The sequence below is a fragment of the Rattus norvegicus genome, chromosome 2, assembly GCF_036323735.1.
Source record: "Rattus norvegicus strain BN/NHsdMcwi chromosome 2, GRCr8, whole genome shotgun sequence".
NCBI classification, from domain to species: domain Eukaryota; kingdom Metazoa; phylum Chordata; class Mammalia; order Rodentia; family Muridae; genus Rattus; species Rattus norvegicus.
The window spans coordinates 73,372,881-73,395,231 of NC_086020.1; the positions used below are offsets into that span (position 1 = coordinate 73,372,881).

General features: G+C 35.9%; 1 protein-coding gene across 2 annotated transcripts in view; it reads left to right on the top strand.

Annotated features, from left to right (window-relative positions):
- Positions 1-22,351, top strand: part of Cdh12 (cadherin 12) — a 1,234,181-nt gene that overhangs the window by 1,171,022 nt on the left and 40,808 nt on the right. For both annotated transcript variants that reach the window (XM_017591412.3, NM_001427475.1), the window contains one exon: positions 9,405-9,541. In XM_017591412.3, coding sequence (XP_017446901.1) covers positions 9,405-9,541 — 137 coding nt within the window. The remainder of the gene's footprint in view (positions 1-9,404; positions 9,542-22,351) is intronic.

The window sequence follows — 22,351 nt, forward strand, 5'->3', positions numbered from 1 at the left end:
TAACAGCACACCTGAGAGGTCTAGAACAAAAGAAACAAACTCACCCAAGAGGAGAAGAGTTCAGGAAATAGTCAAACTCAGTGCTCAAACAAATAGAAACAAAGAGAACAATATAAAGAATCAGCAAATCTAAAGATGGTTCTTTGTGAGAATCAACAAGATAGATAAACCCCTAAACAAATTAAGTGAAGGGTCCAAAGGCAGTATCCAAATTATCAAAAATCAGAAGCAAAAAGGGACACATAACAACAGAAACAGAGGAAATTAGAAAAAAATCATCAGATCATACTACAAATGTCTATACTCAACAAAACTGGAAAATATAGATGGAATGGACAATTTTCTGACAGTACCATATATCAAAGTTAAATTAAGATCAGGTAAACTTTCTAAACAGGCCCATATCCCATAAAGAAATAGAAGTAGTCATTAAAAACCTCCCAACCAAAAAAGCCCAGAGCCAGTTGGATTTAGTTCAGAATTCTACCAGATCTTCAAAGAAGACCTGATAACAATATTCCTCAAAATATTCCATAAAATAGAAATTCTATTCTATGAATACACAATTACTCTGATACTTAAATCATACCAAGTCACTACCAAAATAGAGAACTTCAGAACTCGCTTATGAATATCAGTGGAAATATCCTTAATGAAATTATTGCAAAGTGAATCCAAGAACACATCAAAACCTTCTTTCACCATGAAAAGTTAGGCTTCATTTCAGGAATGTAAGGTTGATTCAATATATGAAAAATCATTAACCATGATATAAACCAACTCAGAAAAAAATCACATTATCATCTCCTTAGATACAGAAAAAACATTCAACAAAATACTCCTTCATGTTAAAGGAGAGATCAGAAATTCAAGTCCCATACCTAAATATAATAAAAGAAATTTACTGCAAACCAACAGCCAGTATTAAATTCCATGGAGAGATAATTGAATCCACCCCACTAAAATCAGGTATAAGACAAGAATGCCCATTCTCCCCATATCTATTCAATGTATTCCTTGAAGTGCTAGCTAGAACAATAAGACAACAAAAAGATTTCAAGGGCATACAAATTGGCAAAGAAGAATTAAAGGTATCACTATTTGGAGATAATATGACTTTATACATAATCAACCCCAAAAATTCTACCAGAGAACTTGTCCAGCTGAAAAACAAATTTAGCAAAGTGACTGGATATAAAATTAACTCAAATAAATTAACTTTAAAAAATATAAGTCATAAAAAGGCTACAAAAGAAATTAAGGAAACAATTCCCTTCCCAATATCCAGAGATAATATACAATATCTTGGGGTAAATCTAACCAAATAAATGAAAAATCTTTATGATAAGAAGTTCAAGTCTCTCAAGAAAGAAAGCAAAGATCTCAGAAAATGGAGGGATTTCCCATGCTTATGGATTAGCAGAATTAACATTGTAAAAATGGCCATCCTACTAAAGGCAATCTACAGATTCAATGGAATACACATCAAAATCCCAAGAAAATTCTTCAAAGACATGGAAAGAGCAATTATCAAATTTATCTGGAATGTCAAAAAACCGAGAGAAGACAAAACAATCCTTATCAATAAAAGGATGACTGGGGGAATCACCCTCTCAGACCTCAAGCTCTACCACAGAGTGTTCGTGACAAAAAATTGCATGGTATTGGTACAGAGACAGACCTGTTGATCAATGGTATAGAATTGAAGGCCTAGAAATTAAACCACACACTCATGCACACTTGATCTTTGACAGAGAAGCCAAAATATACAATGGAAGAAAGAAAGCATCTTCAATAAATAGTGCTGGTCTAACTGGCTCCTTGTATGTAGAAAAAATGAATATGGACCCATATTTGTCATCACGGACAATGATCAAGTCCAAGTGAATCAAAGACCTCAATATAAAATGAGAAAAAGTGAATCTCTAGAAGAAAAAGTGGAATAGAACTTTGAACTTATTGGCACAGAGAGAAATTTCCTAAACAGTACTCCATAGCTCGCACTCTAGTACCAAGAATTGATAAATGGGACTCCATGAAACTGGAAAGCTTCTGTAAAGCTAAGGACATAATCAATAGACAAATCAGCATCCTACAGATTGGGAAAGATCTGCACTAACTCCACATCTGATAAAGGTCTAGTTCAAAATATATAAAGATCTCAAGAAGATACCCCCCAAAAAGCAAACAACTCATTGAAGATATTGTATAGAAGTAAACCAAGAATCACAACAGAGGAATATCAAATGGCTGAGAAGTACCTAAAGAACTGTTCACAGGCCTTAGTGATCAGAGAAATGCAAATCAAAAGGATACTGAGATCCACCTTATACCAGTCAGAATAGCTAAGATCAAAACCTCAGGTGACAATACATGTTGGCAAGTAGGTAGAGAGAAAGGAACACTCCTCCATTGCTGGTGGGATTGCAAACTGGTATAACCACTCTGCAGATCTATTTGGAGGTTCCTCAGAAAATTGGAAATAGACGTACCTAAAGACCCTGAAGTACCACTCTTGGGAAAATACTCAAAAGATGTCCCACCATGCCACAGGGACACGTGTCCCACTATGTTCATAGCAGCTTTATTTGTGATAGCCAGAAGCTAGAAGCATCCCAAATGTCCTATGACAGAAGAATGGATACAGAAAATGTGGTTCATTTACACAATGAAATACTACTCAGGTATTAAGAGTGAGAACATCCTGAGTTTTGTAGGCAAATGGATGGAACGAGAAAATATCACTCTGAGGTAACTCAGACACCAGAGCTCGTGCATGGTATGTTCTTACTAATAAGTGTATATTAGCCAAAAATGTTTAGAATACCCAAGGTAAGTCCTCGGAACTGAAAAAGGTCAACAAGCTGTAGGGCTCAGCTGAGGGTGCCTCAGTCCCACTTGAGAGGGAGAAGAAAGCAACCTCAAGGATGGAGGGAGGGAGGCATAGGGGAGTTCAAGACTTGTTTTGACACAGACAAACACATACACACACACACACACGCACACACACAAACACACAACCTTCTCAATCTATACAATGCTGCTTGTGTTGGTTTTCAGGGATAAATGTGTGGTGTTGGAAAACAAATTGGTGTGCTAGTCCTTGTGGAAAACTATTTCTCCTACTCTGAGTACTCTTTAGGGCTCTATCATTCTTTGTGTAGAGGTTGAGACCTCTCAAATGTTCCCTCATCTGCTTTCGAATATGCAGTATTGTTTTTGTTGTTGTTGTTGTTTTTTTTTTTGTGCTCATGTTTAGGAAACCATATTAGTAAGACTTTACTGGTGTAGCTTGTGATATAATCTTGCAGCACACCACGTTATTGCCAGGATCTTAATACTCTTTCTGCTTCTTCTTCATATAACGTCCTCCGAGAATTAGTTGTCAAAGTTCCTTGGTTCGTATATCCTTTATGACTGGGCTTCACAACTCTGTATTTGTTTGGTTGAAATTTTGTGTGACAGTCTCTCTCTGTGGCAAAGAGAAGTTTCAATAATGCAGTATGAGCCTATGCTTACCCATGTGTATAATATTTAGACTGAAGTTGGGGATCATGCTGATTTAGTATCATGGGGATGGAAAGTTGTCGTACAACAGTCATGTCTTACTAGTTATAGGTAGTTGTTTACATTTTGATGCCGGTATGATGAATTCTCTCATGTTGAGAGGGTTAAGTCTAATTAGAGAATTGTTGGTTACTGCAAGTGTATGAGTTTCACTATGTCATTATTATTATTATTATTATTATTATTATTATTATTAAAAATTGTTGAGGTTACTATCATATTATAGACTCAACCTCAAATCTATACCCTATTCCCTTCACTGGTATCAAGTATCTACTGTGACACAAAAGTGAAACACAGTCAGGTATGACTCAGGATACCTGGATTCTCTTTATGCAGCAATAACATGGAAGGTTGTAATACTACAGTGGGTAAGTCATAACAACAGCATTTCCCTTATAGGCTTCTACTATAAGTGTCAGCAGCTAAATCCTTGAAGTTTGGCACAAAGTGCTCTGAGCATCTTTCTTTATCCACCTACCTTTGGTATTCAGGCTGACACTTTTTGTCAATGGCAACAATTCTTACCTCCTGAGAATCACATAGGAAAACAAGGTGTCCCTCTAGCCACTTTCTAGAATAGCAGATGAGAGGAGTTGTCTAATTTATAATAAGTTCCTATGAAAAGACAGCTCAGTCATTAGTCCCCAAACACTGGCCTCAGCTTTAATACAAATAAATGTTAAGACCTAATGCTTACAATAAAACTTAGCTGTACTAGTGAGTTGTATAGAATTAATAAATAAAAAGACTATGTAAACAATGTGAAATATTTAATAGCATTGGCTGGGATTATAGGTGGCTTTCTCACCTATCTGCAGTCTGGCTTTACATGTATCATCACCAGTAAATAACCGTAATTTCTGGGAATCCAACCTCCATCTTCACACTTACATGTAAGTACTTTATCTTCTGAGCTATCTCCCTGTCCCCCATTATTATCTTATTTTTGAGGCAAGAGTTACTGTCATGTAGATTACTATGTAATCCAAGCTGGCCTTGTACTCATATACTCACGTGTTTCTGCCTAGTTTGCAGCATTCCTCAGTAGATAGCCCACAGCTGTGGCATCTCGTACATCTTGGGTTCTCCAAGGCAACTCTTATAATCACAACATTTAATTGAGGCAAGGTTACATGTTCAGAGGTTCAGTCCACTATCATCAACGCAACAACATGGCAGCATCCAGGTAGACATGGTTCAGGAGGAACTGAGAGTTCCACATCTTCAGCTGAAGGCTGCTAACAGAATACTGGCTTCCAGGTAGCTAGGATGAGGGTATTATAGCCCACATCCACAATGTCATGTCTACTCCAACAAGTCTACACCTTCTAATAATGTCACTCCCTAGGCCGAGCATATACTACCCATACTAACCATCACATACACACAGGTATATAGTCATTAAATTTTGATAATTTACTAGAACTATATTAGTGTGAATTTAAAACTCAACCCCATGATAACATTTAGAGTATCCATTAAAAGTAATTTAGGTTTAAAATGAAAATGCATAGTCAAGAAATTTATATAGTATTTAAATGTAGTAAATCCAAACAAATGCATTAGAAGAGGAAGAGAAAGGAGTAAATGAAGGCAGCACAATCAAGTTTTCTAGTAAAGTGTTTGAGTTACAAACACAAATATCTGCTATTAAGTTCAATAATCCAGGTACACAAAAATGATAAAAAGCCAAATCTAGTGGCAACTGACTTTTAAGTCAAATGGGGAAGGGGATAAGAAACAGGCTTGCTACTGGGGATCACTGGCCCGACAGCCTAGTCTATCGGGCAACTTCTAGGCAAATAAAACACACACTTTCTCAAAAAAAAATGTGGACAGCTCCTATGGAATAGTATCCAAGTTACAAGCACATTACACACCTATGCACGTGCTCATAAACATATCTGTAATTATAAGTATTGGCCAAAACTCATTGTATTTTCATGGGAGGGGAAGCAAAATATTTATTTATTTAGGGTTTAAGTGGCATGATTTCTTTGAAATGTTCTCAGATGTGTATGACACATATTATGGTTATAGAAGAAATGTGAAAATATTGACTTATTATAATATTTGCATCATTTTATTGTGCTTAAATTATTTTTTAAAATAAAATAAGTTACTGGTACTTTTTTCATAATGTTGGAGAGTGGCTAATACAAATCATGCAACAAGGACTATGTAGTAACTAATAGTTTCTACATATGGAAAAATACAATGTATTTTATACATTCCAGGTAAGCAATCATTCTATTCTTTTACTCTATCAGCATTCTATATCATATAATTTAAATATCTGATAATAAAACTCACGAAAAATTTTAAAAATCTCAGTATTAGTAAATATCTCCTTTAACAGTGCAGTTTGGAGCAACTTTATTTATTAATATTTGATGTATTAAAATCACATGATCAGGGTTACATAAATGGGAGTTATATTTAAGTTTAAGATTCTTAATAGATAAGAGACCGTCACCATCCTTATGGTGAATCTTGGCACTGAGTAGATATGGTGTCTGGAGAAGTATTTGTATTTTAGAACAACCATATAGAAGGAGAAAGAGAGAGAGAGAGAGAGAGAGAGAGAGAGAGAGAGAGAGAGAGAGAGAGAGAGAGAGAGAGAGAGGCAGAGAGACAGAGAGAGACAGAGAGGGGGAGGAGGGGGAGAGAGGGAGAGGGATGGAGAGAGGGAGAGAGGGAGAGAGGGAAGGGGAGAGGGAGAGAGAGGGAGAGGCAGAGGAGGAGAGGGAGAGGGAGAAAGGGAGAGGGAGAAGGAGAGAGGGAGAGGGAGAGAGGGAGAGGGAGAGAGGGAGAGGGAGAAAGGTTGGTACAACATGTGGATTTTGAAAGTTTAAAGTCCACCCAGAGTAATAAACTTGCTCCAGCAAGAGCACCTTTCCTAACCAAACCCAAACAGATCACCAACCTGTGACTGAATATTCAAAGGTCACTTTAGTGGAACATCTTATTGAATTGCAAGAATAGGTAATCTATGATATCAAGAATTTGCATTTGCTATGAAAACTATAATAAAAAATGTGAAATAATGAAGTACATATTTGGTACAAATGTCTGCAAAGAATATACTGTAGGAGATGACAAATTATTCCTGTTAGTAGTCAGTTTCTTTTTCATTGTATGCACCTATAGAATTAAAGCCTTTGTTATTTTTACACTAAATATGTGTGCAAACAGATTTAATTCTTCATTCCTGTCACCTATCCACTTCAATATAGTAAATCATTTGTTCACTTTCTCTGTCTTCTCCAAATCCTAATCACCTAGTGATTTCTTTCGTCTCTTTCCCCACTCCCCTGGACAGCATGCTCCTTTCTTATATTGAGCACTCTTCAAAGCTCATTGAATCCAATCCAGCCTTGCTGTCCAGGCTACTCTCTCTTTTGGAAAATTCTAGAAGGCAGGGAATTCTCAGTTAGTGGTGTTGTCTGGTTTGGATGCATCTAACCCATGTCTTTAAAGTGGCCGATATTTAATCAGTACTTTAGCAATCTTTTCAATAATGGGTCTCTTACTCAACTCCTTAACCTAATATGCAAAGATATTCAAGAACTAAATCACTTATCTTCTTTCTGGGATAATAACTCAGCCTTCCTTCTGTGATAATACTAATAGCATAACTTTTCTATAGCTCTTTCCTAGGGTTTCTGCTGCTAACGCAGCTTTCTGAAATAGGTTCTATCTCTCTTGTCCATGATTGCCAGTCTTTCCTTGGATCATTTCTATACAGCTTTCTAGTGCCATCCAATCATCAGGTGCAGCGAATTTTTCTTCTTCTGCCACTAGATTTTATACAAGCTATTTTTCGTCGGCACTACTGCAAGGCCTTTTCTGATCATCTATCAGATGCTGAGATCATCTAAAGATAAAAGTCTCTTCAAATCATCAGTGGTGAGCATTATATTCCATTTTATGCACTTACCTCTAGCAAGGTGTTTAGTGTGCAATGGGCATTCCTCTCTTATGCAGTGAACACAGTCTGTAACTATAGTGCCTCTTAAAAATTAGCTAATGAAACTAATAATTTGGAATTTTGCTTTTGAATTAGGTATGTTCGTTTGAATAGAGGTGTTAATAAAAGGAATATTGTGATAAAAAATAAACATTTCTCAGTTTAGAAAAGTGTTTGCCATAGGAAGAATAATGGCATTTCAATGCTCCTTAATTTTAAAATGCACCATAGCTGCAGTTTTATTTAGGGACTTTTTCCTATAGGAAAGCTATTACATTGAAATACTGAGACTTCAGGAAAGGGGATAACATGTGAAATATAAATAGAAAAATATACAATTCAGAAATAGAAATACTGAGATTTCACTGATTTCTTATATGATGGGTCAGAAGCTAAGATATCAAAAACAGATGAACATCACAGTTCATAACTTGCTCCAATCATGACAACTTTGGGTTGGGAGATCAGTTACTAACAGATATTAGTATTCTAATTTAATAAATCTTATTTATAACACAAAACAGGATTTGATCTCTTAGCACAATGACAGTAAACACTAGTTTCTTAAAAAGTTTCTCAAAATAGAATACACACACACATATATATTTATATACACACATATGCATTCCAAGTTTTTATTATTAAAAATTACCAGTTTGTGGTAAGGTAATGTCAAAGAGCCAACTGTAAGCATATTGTTCACTTTGACCCCTCTTTTAATAACTTTTATGAGTTTCATAGGGTACAAAAGAATATTTGTAAGTGAATGGCATCTTGTGCCTTCCTAGGAACACAGGCACTTTCCTACACAATATTCTACCTCAAGTTGTAAATATGAAATAATGATAGTTATGTGACAAATATTATTAAACTGGTTGATAAAGCCAGGCATATTTCGTATTCTGAGTTTTAATTTGTTCCTATGCAATGTATAAAGATTAATAATGTTCAATTTGGACAGTAATGAAGATAAATGAGTTAATATTTAATATAATGGAAACAGTATTAGCACTTAACCTTTTCAAATTCTTGCTCTCTTCTCTCCTCACCCCTCTCTTTGTGTGTTGTTTGTTGTGTGGTATGTGTGTTTGTGTGTGTGTGTGTGAGTAGCTCATTGTAAGATGATTTTTATTGCATATTCAGGACTCTATAATATGAATGCATCACTGAAAAAAGTTATCAATTTGACAATGTGACCAAAAATATCTCTATTATCCCACATATATATCATTACCTGAATATTTAAGGAAATTTAATTTCTGTTATATCATTCATATTCTGTGATTTTTCTTCTAAGTTATGCAAGGAAGATGATGTTATCTGGCCAAAAGTGTCAAATAACTTAAAAAATGCAAAGGCATGTTAAGACAAGGGGAACTAATTTTGTAGAATCTCCAAATTTGTGTTTTTTTATTTCCTTCTCACACTGTTATCTTTTCCCCCTTCGAGGAAATGCAAAGACTGCATGTTTGTTCTCCCTCAGTCATTTGCAGACAGCTCCCCCTATACCTCATCTTTCCCAATGCTATCATTGAGGAACTCTTTTACTACTTGAGAAAGTTTTAATATTCATCAGGTTAAAGAACCCATGGTCAGCTTTAGAATTGTAGTCTCTGCTGAGCTTTCAAGGTGTCAAGACCCTAAAATAATATGAACAGCCAGAGTACTAAATCTTTCATTATTTCCAGTTTCCCCTTGAGCATACTGACTTTGCAATAAAGAAACTGTCATTTACACTCTTCTTTATTGCAAGGTGGGTAATAGCTACGGGGTGAAAAATAAGGAACAGTGTCAAGTTACTCTAACTGCCATTGTGATTCATGTGTAATCATTGCACATTTGCATCTCCTCTTTCCACATACAGGTACTTCATAGATTGGAAGAGTGATGGGGACAGCTACTTCACAATAGATGGAACGGAAGGAACCATCGCCACTAATGAATTACTAGACAGAGAGAACACAGCACAGTATAATTTCTCAATAATTGCAAGTAAAGTTAGTAAGTATGGCATGGGCAAAATCAATGTTATACTGAAATTCTGTGGATTTAACACTCTTAAATTAGTCCCTACTGGGGTGTTTTTTATTTTTGGAATGACAGCTGAGTAGTCTCCCGGGGAAACACAGAAACCTGTTCCTTTTCCTAATAGCATAAGTCCAGAGAGATTATGACAGCTGCCAGGGAGCCCTGTTTGCAAGACTGCACGAAAACCTGGAAGCGATTTTCACTGTGTGACCTCACACTACTCTACTCAATACTCAAATTTCCAGAAGTGTCAATTTCTCTTTCACAAATATTCTTGTATCTATATCATTGAGAATAATGTGAGTTAGGGGAAAAAGAGAAATAAGTAGATGAAATCATTTATTATAAAGTATCTTTTGAATTTTGTGGAATCATTTTAAAAACTGTCCTTTTCTTTTCCCCCCACTATTTCATGAGAACATGTGTAATTGAAGAAGAAAAATTCAAGAGGAAAATTTTAATCGTTCTTTTTGGGTGCATTGCTTAAAATATATATTGTTTGAAATTCCTCGTGCTTGTGGTGTAGAAGATAATTGTCTAGTCTTATAGTGAAAACAGAACTTATATGTTTGATAAGACACTAAGATGTTGCACATATATTGCAATTTCAATGCAAAATAGTTATTGGCACGAGTGTATTCATGAGAGGCACTTGGTAGCTATCCTTCTGCTATGGTCCTTTCAGAATTTTTTTTTTTTTGGTTCTTTTTTTCGGAGCTGGGGACCGAACCCAGGTCCTTTCAGAATTTAAAGAAGTGCATTTCAAATATTTTTTCTTCCTTTATTACTTCAAATACCTGACACAGACTTATAACACTTTACATAATGTTAAAGAAAGAAAGAACTACAAACATTTATTCTATTCAGGAATTTTATTCAGTGTCAACTCAGAGTAGAGGTAACTGTGGAAGACTTGTGCTAAATATTTTAAATGTGTGAACATATGTGCATAGTTGTGTTCATGTTTATGTGTGCAAATGTGCTGCAGAATATATTGACATCTGTTCCAATCCCTCAGGAAACCAGAGGTTGGTCTTAGATGTCACAACTTGGGGGACGTCCACTGGGCTATTTAACTGAACAGAGCGCATAAAAAGCTGAGTCATACTAATTAGACTTTGTTAACTTGAGATCAATCTCCAGAAACAACTGATTCCATATCCTCCTTAGTACATGGGTGCCTAAGATCAAATGCAAAAATACAGTTTATCCAAAAAGTTCAATTAACTTAAATTCTTCTATAGCTCTCAGTTTTGTTCCCCTTTAATAATTTCTTGGAAAATATGTCAAAATAATTCTTCATATTGCAAATACTACCACCTACTCATTTTATTATTGTGAGTCTCCTTTAATTATTGAATGTAAATTGTGATATTTAATATTGATTGACATATAGCATTCATTATCTAACAGGTAAATATTAATTGATGTCTTTAAAGGATTATGTGAAGTATGTTAGATTCTTGAAATATTTTTGTATGTGATGGATTATCTAAATTATCTAATCTGATGATTCTGGAAGAAACACTTTGAAAGAACAGCAGCATCCCATGGAGTTGAATGTTATATTAAAGGGAGAATTCCAGCTGAGCTTGAACACGCTTTGATCTCAGCTCCCTGACTGTTGATACAATATGACCCACTGCCTTAATCCTCTGCCATCATGATGTCTATGCTAAGATTGTATTCTAGAATTGTGAGCCATAACAGCCTTCTTTCTTCGCATTGCTTTTGTTAGGATATTTTATTAAGGCTTGAAAAATTTTTAAAAAAAAAATGGGAAAGTGATATCTAGATGTGGAACCGTTGCTGAAATACACCTGAACAGTTGATTGTTAAGTCTTTGGACCACATTTTCAGGGAGACTGATGAAGGATTTGGACTAAGGACAAAAGGGCTTTAATGCTTCAAGTTGAGTTTAATAGGCAAATATGGTGGAATCTGAAGACAAATGCATAAGAAACACAAACAGTGATTCAGAGGTTTCAGAATAGAAAAAGGGATAAATCAGGAAGTAGGCTAGTGTATATTTATGTGATATTATGGCACAGAATTTGGATGTATTCTGCCTGGTCCTCAGAACTTGTGAAGTAAAGACTGACTATTGAAGGCCTTATGTAGTGAATGTGCAAATTTATGTGAAAGGAGAAAGTACGTGCCTCAGACCACATTCTGTGCTCAAACAACAACTGCTTGGGTAATTTTCCTGATCAACCCATTAGGTCATAGAGAAGCCATTCTAGCTTTGGTCAATTAGGCTACTTATCAGCTTGTATGAGAGTTATAGGTTTTGTCTATGAATTATCCAATGGATGGAGTCCATTCATTCTCAAACAAGTAACATTACTGAAATACCTCAACGAATGCTCTATGTGGGACATTCTTACGTGTAAGCATAAAGTTATGCTTTAATATTTGATACACAATACACCTTAATATTTCTAGAGATATTTTATGGTGTGTTAATGACTGTTTTTACTTTTCATACAATAAGCTCATCTATTCCCCAAATTAAATTTCAAGTTTTAAATCTGTGATTCAGATTCAATGTGAAATAAATTTATAGTTTATAAGTTGTGGAGAGGACCATGTTTCTAAAACATATTTTTTTTTGTTGCAGAATTTGAGAAAAGTAAGAATAATGTCTAGTTGAGGACATTTCAAATTAGGAGTAGATATAAATTATCTGAAGTAAAGAATTAGTGTACTAAACCTTGAATATTTGATGAACTTTAGGTAGTTTAGATTTAGTTGTACAATAGAGAAGTGTGAAAAGTTTATCACTGATGACAGATGCTGAATTAATTATAAAGTATTAAATGATACATTTTCTGACATAATTTTCTGAAATTTATATTTCTGAGTGTATAAATTTAATTTATAATATTCTCATACAATGTAAGAAAAATTAGAATAATAAGCAACAGAAGAATGAACTGCTTACTGATTCTCTTTAATCCTTGTATGGTTTTGCCCATGATGTTGAAGTCAGGAAATAGATACTCTGAAATAGTGTGTTAGGAGCCTAGTATCACACAGCTAGTGACAATTAAGCTAGACTAGGACTTCAGAATTTTCAAGGAAAAGCACTTCCAGTGAACTAGAAATTAACATTTTAAAGATGTTTTATAGAAAAGGTGTGATATTTTTCTGTATATGGAGTAACATTTTTATTATGTTTTTTCATACTAGCACTAGTAATTCTCAATATTATAACTATGGTTGTGTCATACTCAGAAACTTTTTCTATGTATTTACTTAAGAGAATTGTGTGTCCCACCTCTCTGTGAAGGTCAGAAGACAGCTTTGGGGGGTTAATTCATTCATTCTACCATGTCAGTGTCAATGGGAATAAATGGGGGCATTAGCCTTGGAAGCAAGGAACTTTAAACACTAAGTCACCTTACAGGAAAGCTTTAGGAATATCAATATAAAATATAAAAAATGTAGTGAAGTCAATACAAATCAATATGTCTAGATAAACATTTCAGACATATACATGTTAAGTAAGTGGCCAGAACTATAATAAAGGACAATTAAATTTAAGCACAATGCCAGCTTCTCCCTTGCACTTATGATGAGTACAAATTTGTAAAAACAAAAACAAGTAGAATAAACCATCACAATGATCCATATTGATTCAAATTTTAGGGGGGAATGAATTTTGAATGCTATTATTAATTCAAAGGATAAATTACTATGGTTTTGTTTTATATTTTTGCATTCATATATCCATACAACTCTTTTTCCCTTATAGTCCATGGACATTTGACTTTGACTGTAGACCTAGGTAGCTTATCTATCATTTTCTATTTTTTTTATCAAGTAGTATATAGAAACACTTTTGTATTCTCAAAGAAAGACATGTTTAATTTATAATAGAAATATAAATTTTTTTTTCTTTTCTTTTTTTTCGGAGCTGGGACCGAACCCAGGGCCTTGCGCTTGCTAGGCAAGCTCTCTACCACTGAGCCAAACCCCCAACCCTGAAGTATCAATTTTTAAGTAGTTGTTGAAAGAATAATACTTTGAGGGAAGAATAACTTATGAAGTTTTTACACTATTGCACCAAGAACTGGTATGAACTATATCTATGGAAATAATAAACTTTTAGTGCCAAAAGAAACTCCACATTATTTTGGAAACTGTATCTTCTTAAGAATATTATAATACAAACCTATGACTGATTGTAAATTTATGTTTAAATACTTCATATTTTATTTTAACATTTAGGCATTTATGAGGAGAATACAGTAATGCCGTAGTATAAAAATGTGGTAGATCAATTTTTTTACTCCATCAATTTTCACAGAAAACATCAATTCCAGGCTTTTCTTAATCACTATCTTGACTTATTTTGCAGTTAAAAGTGCACATAAAAACTTTCATCTAAAAACTGTTTTGGAGTAATTTTGGTGGTACACAATTTTTCTAAGGGTTTAAAGCAGGAAATTTTTTACATGAGGATATTATTCTATTGACATCATCTATCATTCTTAATATGTTTGTACTGTGAAATTCTGAGTTAAGTATGAAATTCTAGACACTAAACACTAGCTTTACAGAGTATAAGTGTTTTGAAATATAATATATATGGAAATACTTTCAAATAAAATATATTACATAGAAAATTTTACACTTTGATTTCTTTTTTAAATTTACTGTTTATCAATATTTATTATTTTGTCAAGAATATAAGGTAACAAGAATGATTACTTATGAGTCCAATCCTCAGTATTTTTAACTGGTTATCACAATTTATTTGGAAATAAGTATAATTTAATTTTTTTTAACTCAGATCACTCTTAGGAAGGAAAAACTGCAAAAAAAACCACCATGCTGAAATTGCTAACATAAGGTGATCTTCCCAGATTGTATGTCATCTACATGCAAGAGGTACATGGATGAAAGTTCAAGAGTACATGTATGAACAGCATGCATATCAAACCCATTGAGATCACAACTGCCACTCAACATCACTGTTCTATTGCTATGATCCATGAGTCTACTGAATGTCCAACCTTTCTATAGATGTCAAATGTGGTGGTTTGAATATGCTTAGCCCAGAGACTGAGTAGCCTTTTTAGGGGTTGTGGCCCCATTGAAATAGATATGGCCTTGTTGGAGGAAGTGTGGTATTGTGGGTGTTTGCTTTGAGACCCTTTCCTTAGCTGCATGGAAAGCAGTCTCCTGCTAATTTTGAATGAAGATGAAGATTAAGATGTAGGACACTTCTTACATCTCCTTCTCCAGTACCATGCACTCCTGCCTGCAGCCATGTTTCCTTTTTTTTATTGAATATTTTTTACATACATTTCAAATGTTATTCCTTTTCATGATTTCAACTCTGGAGTCCCCCAATCTTTTCCCCCTACCCATGCCTCTATGAAAGTGTTCCCCCACCTACTCACACATTCCTTCCCATCTTCCCGCCCTGGGTTTCACCTATATGGAAGCATTGAGATTTCACAGGGCCAAGGGTCACTCCTTTTATTAATGCCCAATAAGTTCATACTCTGCTACATATTTGGCTGAAGCCATGGGTCCCTCCATGTGTACTTGTTGGTTGGTGGTTTAGTCTCTGGAGAGTCTGACTGATTGCTAACCCTTCATCTCCTCCAGTCCTTTTTCTAACTCCTCCATTAGGGACCCCATAGTCAGTTCAATGGTTGGGTGTGAACACCCACCTCTGTATTTGTCAGATTCTGACAAAGTCTCTCAGGAGACAGTTATATCAGGTTCCTGTCAGCATGTACTTCTTGGCATCCACAATATTGTCTGGGTTTGGTGACAGTATATGGGATGGATCTTGATAATAATAGACTGAATCTCTGAAAATGAAAGACTTCCCCAATCACCTGTTTGTCTTTATAAGAGTTTTCCCTTGGTCATGGTGTTTCTTCAGAGGAATGGAAACCCAAACTAAGGTAGAAGTTGGTACCAGTCACTGGGGTATTGATGTGGAAGTGATGACCATGTTTTCATTTGGTAGAGTGTGGATCTGAGACATTGAATTTGGGAAGCAGAGGAAGGCTTTATATGGGCCTTAATTGACCATCCAAGTAGGTATATGGAGGACAGTAATACTGATGGTAGTTTAAATTGTGGAGGATGATGGTTAAATAGGTTTCAGATGAGAATTTTAGTACATGTCCTAGAGACAGTTCTTGCGGTGTTTTGGTGAAGAATGTGGTTGTTTTTTTTGCCTTTGTCTGAAAAGTCTGCATGAAGATAAGCTGCAGATAATCCAGATGAATTGCATTGACAAAGGAAGTCTCCAAAATGGTCCAGCAGGTCTTTGTCCTCTAGTTTACTTTCATTATATGCATTTTGACCAAGAATAAGCAAGCTTAGAAAGAAATCACACAAAATATAAGGTTCAAGTGTTAAAAGGACTCCACAAAGTGGAATGGAAATAAATGCTCTGTTTAAGAAGATAGTCAGATTAAGGGAGTGCTGACCTTGGGGCTAATTTCCACTCAACTAAGTTTATTGCTTATGGGTTTACAATTGAACAAGGAATAGCTATGTCTAAGTATTATTATAACCTGGTTATTATTTTCATTGAGATATAAGGAGATATAACTATATATCAGATTGACAATGGAATGGATTGTGATGGCTATTCTCTGTTGTCAAACTGACTCTATTTGGAATGAACTGCAATATATAACTTAAAAGATCTTGGGAAATGTAACCAAATGTCCAGACTTGGAGGTAAACAACATAATCCCAGAAGATAGAGCCATGTAGATTTGAAGTTCAAGGTCTATCAAGAGAGCAACTTTTAGGACAGCCAAGCCTAGGCAATAAAGGATGTATTAAAAAAGGGGGCATATTTCTACTACAGTAATCAACAGAACTTGGCAGCCTTGGCCGTGTGGCTCTGACTTTAGAGAAGGATAGAAGGGACTATGGGGATAATTGATGCTGGTTAGCTGGAACTAAGAAATTTGTGGTGATTAAGATGAAACCAGCTTCACTGAGGTAAAGTCTTCTGGAAATTATTTTCTGAGAGCACAAAGCAACTGTGTTCCAGAAAGAGAGTCAGGGTTGTACCTTGTGCTGCAGCTGGACTTCATAAAGTTTAAGAATCACCAGGTGGTACTGGCTTTGAAGGCATAAAGGCATTCTCAAGAGCAGGTTAGGCCTGGCACTGGGAGAGTTCAGGGAAGGCCATTGTTGAAGGTGAGGCCTCAGTTTTATTTAATGAGCCTGATGTCATTCAAAGGAGATGAGGCTTAACATCATGAAGAGAGCCTATGAAAGGCTATTAGTGAAGGCTATTTGCAGCAGAAGACTTCCGTGAATTGGAGATGCTAGTACCATGGGATGATCACCATGAATAGAAGCAGCAGTGGAGTGAAGTCAGTTAGAGCTTAGATTGCTACAGAGGGTAGTGCTAGAAAAGCAATTCAAGCCCTTCAGAGAAGGTCAGAAGATCATATGTGAATTTCAGAGAAGAAGCTGTAAGGTTGACATTGCTTTGGATACATCAAGATGCTAGAGATACCAGAGTTGTGAAATGCATACTGAAGAAAGCTGCTAACAGGGTGTGTAATCACCTCCCACCCCCCCCCAAAGAAAATGTGTGTTGTAGTCATCAAATCTAAAAGGATTTGACATTAGCCATGGAGGTGCAGAGTTGAAGATTGACCAGGTGGCTTTTAGTCTTGCTTTCTTCCAGTATTTCCTTACATTGTGATAATGATAATCTATTTCCAGTAATGGTGGATGTATTTTATCAGCTTTTAAAATTTTGATTTGTAGGGGAATATGATTGAATAAGCCTCAGAAGACAATTTTTACACTTGACTTTTAATGTTAAGGATACTATTATACTATGGGAACATTTGAAAATGGACTCAATATATTTTGTATTATGCTATGGCTATGTATGGCTCCCATAGACTCATGTGCTTGAATAAGACAATGGGTGCTAGGAGTATAATGTAGTGGTTTGAATATGCTTGGCCCAGGCTCTGATTGGCAGAATAAGGAGTTTTAGCTTTGTTGGAGAGTGTGGCCTTGTTTGAGGAAGTGGATCATTGTGAGTATGGGCTTTGAGACCCTTCTCTAAGCTTCTGTAAGACAGTCTCCTGCTTCCTTTGGAAGAAGGTGTAGAACTTACAGCTCCTTCTCCAGCACCATGCCTGTCTGCACACTGCCAAATTTCCTATGACTGTGTGGATTGAACCTCTGAAACTGTAAACCTGCCCCAATTAAATGTTTGCTTTTTTAAGAGTTGTATTGATCATGCTGTCACCTCAGAGCAATAGAAACCCTAAATAAGATATCACAAAAACAGAAAATTAAAGGTAATTTCTTATTCACACATTTTGACTTTTAGTCAATTTAAATTTTCACTTAATTTCTAATCTTTTCTCTAATTTTTAATATTTCTGTTTTCATCCTAATTGGATGAAAACAATAGAGACACCACACAAAATAAGAAAGAGAAATCAGTAGGAAGTACTTATTTTGAGGAGAAATCTTGATGTACTATTATACACTAAGTAAACAGAGATAATGAGAGTAGTCTGAATATTTTAAAAGGTAACTTTTAAATATTTTAATTATCTTTGAGGAATTATAGAGAGGATCAATATGAACCAAACATATTGTACAAATATTTAAGAAATAATTTTAAAAAGTTGAAGAATGGGGTTGGGGATTTAGCTCAGCGGTAGAGCACTTGCCTAGGAAGCGCAAGGCCCTGGGTTCGGTTCCCAGCTCCGAAAAAAAAAAAAAAAAAAAAAGTTGAAGAATATTGTTGTGTTTGACATATCTAATGCTGAAATTATTCACAAATATCTAAATATTATCTATAATTCTAAAAATATATAGTTTTTCATAGATTATAGATATAAATAAAAATAATTAAAATAATATAAAATAATTGTATAGGATGATTGTATATATCCAATATTTAAAAGTTGAATGCAAATAATTAAAAAGTAATTTTGAAATGTTTGAAACCAATTTACATGAATTTGAATAAAGATATTTTCCCAATTAGTTTTTACTGTCAACATTGCGAAATCCTTAATCATTTGGAAAGAGAAAACCTTAGCTGAGTAATTACTGAGACCACATTGGCATGTGTATAGAAATGTTGTATGTCAGTTTATGTAGGAGACCCTAGACAATTAAAGTCAGTATCATTATCCCTTGGCAATTGGGCCTGGACTATGTAAGAAAGAGAATTCAGCAAAGCAGGCAAGCAAGTCAGTAAGTAGCATTCTTCCATGGTCTCTTCTACTGTTCCTCCTTCAGGTTCCTGTCCTGACTTCTCTCAATGACTGACTGCTGCCAGGACAGCTGACAAAACCTTCTCTCCCTTCACGTTGCTAGGGGCCGGCATGTTTATCACAGCAACTAAAACAAAGTAGACCACCTAAATACTTTTTTGGTTAACATGTCTTATCACAGCAATACAAATATAACTAGAATGTGAATAATTGAGTATAATAAAAAAGTAACCAAACCCTCAAAATTCTATTGGTAAAATGTCATAAATCATTATTAATAGCTTCCAGTTCTACATTATATTCTCTTTTTTAGAATTAAAAATACTTAGAAGCAAAAATCCTCATTTGTAAATGAAATTAATCATTCTCTCTAGCCCATAGAAAAGACACACAATCTAGATATTTTGATTACAAGCCATAAGCCTAGATTGGGTAGGTTTGGATCTACTATAACTTATTTCCCAATCATAAACCACCTTGTTACTTGTTGTTTTTCCTGACCATGCGCTCTTGATCCCTCTCTTCTCATGATGTCTCCCTCTGACTCTTTGTCCTTGTTTCTCCCCCTTAACCTTCTCCCCCTGCAACTTCCTCACTCTGTCCTTAAGGTTCACCTTTCTTCCTCTATTGCCCAATCACAAACCCTAGTCTTTTATTGACTATAATATCATTTGGTGTACAAGAGGATCTACTCCTCCCTGGGAAAGCAGATTTGAGAATTAGTAATTTTAATTAGCATAAAAACTGCATCAGACCAACCCACTGTAAAAATAACCAAACAATTGCTAAAATGCAGTAAATCCTTATGATTCTATACTACTTTCTCCTTATTATCATCTCAAAAATAGAACCAAAACTCTTCATTGCATACATTTATTCAAATGAGGAATCCATGAAAATAATTTCATAAACCTGGAAAATAATGGCGAATTCCAGAATCTGGTAGTAGAATTGGCAACAAGAGATAGAGATAGAGATAGAGATAGAGATAGAGATAGAGATAGAGATAGAGATAGAGATAGAGATAGAGAGAGAGAGAGAGAGATAGAGATAGAGAGAGAGATAGAGAGAGAGATAGAGATAGAGATAGAGAGGGGGAGGAAGGTGGAGATGAGAGAGAGAGAGAGAGAGAGAGAGAGAGAGAGAGATATGCATCAGAGGTAACAGTATTACAGATAGATGGCAAGAAGTGCACGATGACAGGAACCTGATATAGCTGTCTCCTGAGAGACTCTGTCAGAGCCTGAGAAATAGAGAGGTATGTGCTCACAAGCCAACCATTGGACTGAGTATGGGGACCTGAATCGAGGAGTTAGAGAAAGGACTCAAATAGCTGAAGAGGTCTGCAAACCCATAAGAAGAACAACATATCAAACAATTAGACCCCCCAGATCTCCCAGGGACTAAACACCACCCAAAGAGTACACTTGGTGTGACCAGTGACTCCAGCCCCGTATGTAGCAAAGGATGCTATTGATGTAAGAGGCCCTTGGCCCTGTGAAGGCTCCATGCACCAGTGAAGGGGAAGGCCAGGGTAGAAAGGTGGGAGGCAGTGGGTAGGGGAGCACCCTCATAGAAGAAGGGATGGATAGGGGATTTATGAACGGGGAAACTGGGAAAGGGGATAACATTTGAAATGTAAATAATGAAAATATCCAATAAAATGAAAAAAGAAAATATAGTTATTAATGTAGAAGTTGACCATCATAACAAGGTTTCTAACTAAGCTGTATTTTCATCTCTGAATTTCTTCCACAAACTTCCATCTTTATTTTAGCTCTTTTAAATAGATAGCAATGGATTCTTTATATGTTCTTTTGCTGTTGTTGTTGTTGTTGTTGTTGTTGTTTTGTTTTGTTTTGTTTTGTTTTTTGTTTTTTTCCACCATCTTTATTAACTTGGGTATTTCTTACTTACATTTCAATTGTTATTCCCTTTCCCAGTTTCCAGGAAAACATCCCCCTAAACCCTCCATATCCACTTCTATATAGGTGTTCCCCTCCCCTTACTACCCCCATTACCACCGTTCCCCCAACAATCACACTCACTGGGGGTTCAGTCTTGGCAGGACCAAGAGCTTCCCCTTCCACTGGTGCTCTTACTAGGCTATTCATTGCTACATTTGCAGTTGGAGCCCAGAGTCAGTCCATGTACAGTCTTTGGGTAGTGGCTTAGTCCCTGGAAGCTCTGGTTGCTTGGCATTGTTGTTCATATGGGGTCTCAATTCCCTTCAATCTCTTTCAGTCCTTTCTCTGATTCCTTCAACGGGGGTCCTGTTCTCAGTTCAGTGGTTTGCTGCTGGCATTCGATTATGTATTTGCTGTATTCAGTCTGTGTCTCCCAGGATAGATCTACATCCAGTTCCTGCCAGCCTGCACTTGTTTGCTTCATACATCTTGACTAATTGGATGGCTGTATATGTATGGGCCACATGTGGGGCAGGCTCTGAATGGGTGTTCCTTCTGTGTCTGTTTTAATCTTTGCCTCTCTATTCCCTGCCAAGGGTATTCTTGTTCCCCTTTTAAAGAAGGAGTGAAGCATTCAGATAATTTGGTGGCTGTATATGTAAGCGCCATATGTGGGGCAGGCTCTTAATGGGTGTTCCTTGAGCCTCTATACTAAACTTTGCTCCCTATTCCCTCCCAAACGTATTCTTATTCCACTTTTAAAGAAGGATTGAAGCGTTTGCATTTTGGTCATACTTCTTGAGTTTGATGCATTCTGTGCATGTAGGGTAATTCGAGCATCTGGGCTAATATCCACTTATCAATGAATACATATCATGTGTATTTTTCTGTGATTTGTGTTACACCACTCAGGATGAAATTTTCCAGTACCTTACCAAATTGCCTATGAATTTCATAATGTCATTGTTCTTGATAGCTGAGTAGTATTCCATTGTGTAGATGTACCACATTTTCTGTATCCACTCCTCTGTTGAATGGCATCTGCTTCTTTCCAGGTTCTGGCTATTATAAATAAAGCTGTTTTAAACATAGTAAAACATGTGTCTTTGTTATATGTTGGGGCATATTTTGGGTATATGCCCAAGAGAGGTATAGCTGGGTCCTCAGGTAGTTCAATGTCCACTTTTCTGAGGAACCTCCAGACTGATGTCCAGAATGGTTATACCCACCAGTCTGTAAACCCACCATCAATGGAGGCATGTTACTCTTTTTCCACATCCTAGCTAGCATCTGCTGTCACCTGAGTTTTTGATCTTAGCAATTCTGACTGGTGTGAGGGGGAATCTCAGGGTTGTTTTGATTTGCATTTCCCTTATGACTAAAGATGTTGAACATTTCTTTAGGTGTTTCTCAGCCATTCGGGACACCTTAGCTGTGAATTCTTTGTTTAGCTCTGAACCCCATTTTTTAATAGGGTTATTTGTCTCCCTGCAGTCTAACTTCTTGAGTTCTTTGTATATTTTGGATATAAGCCCTCTATCAGTTGTAGGATTGGTAAAGATCTTTTCCCAATCTGTTGGTTACTGTTTTGTCCTAAGAACAGTGTCCTTTGCCTTACAGAAGCT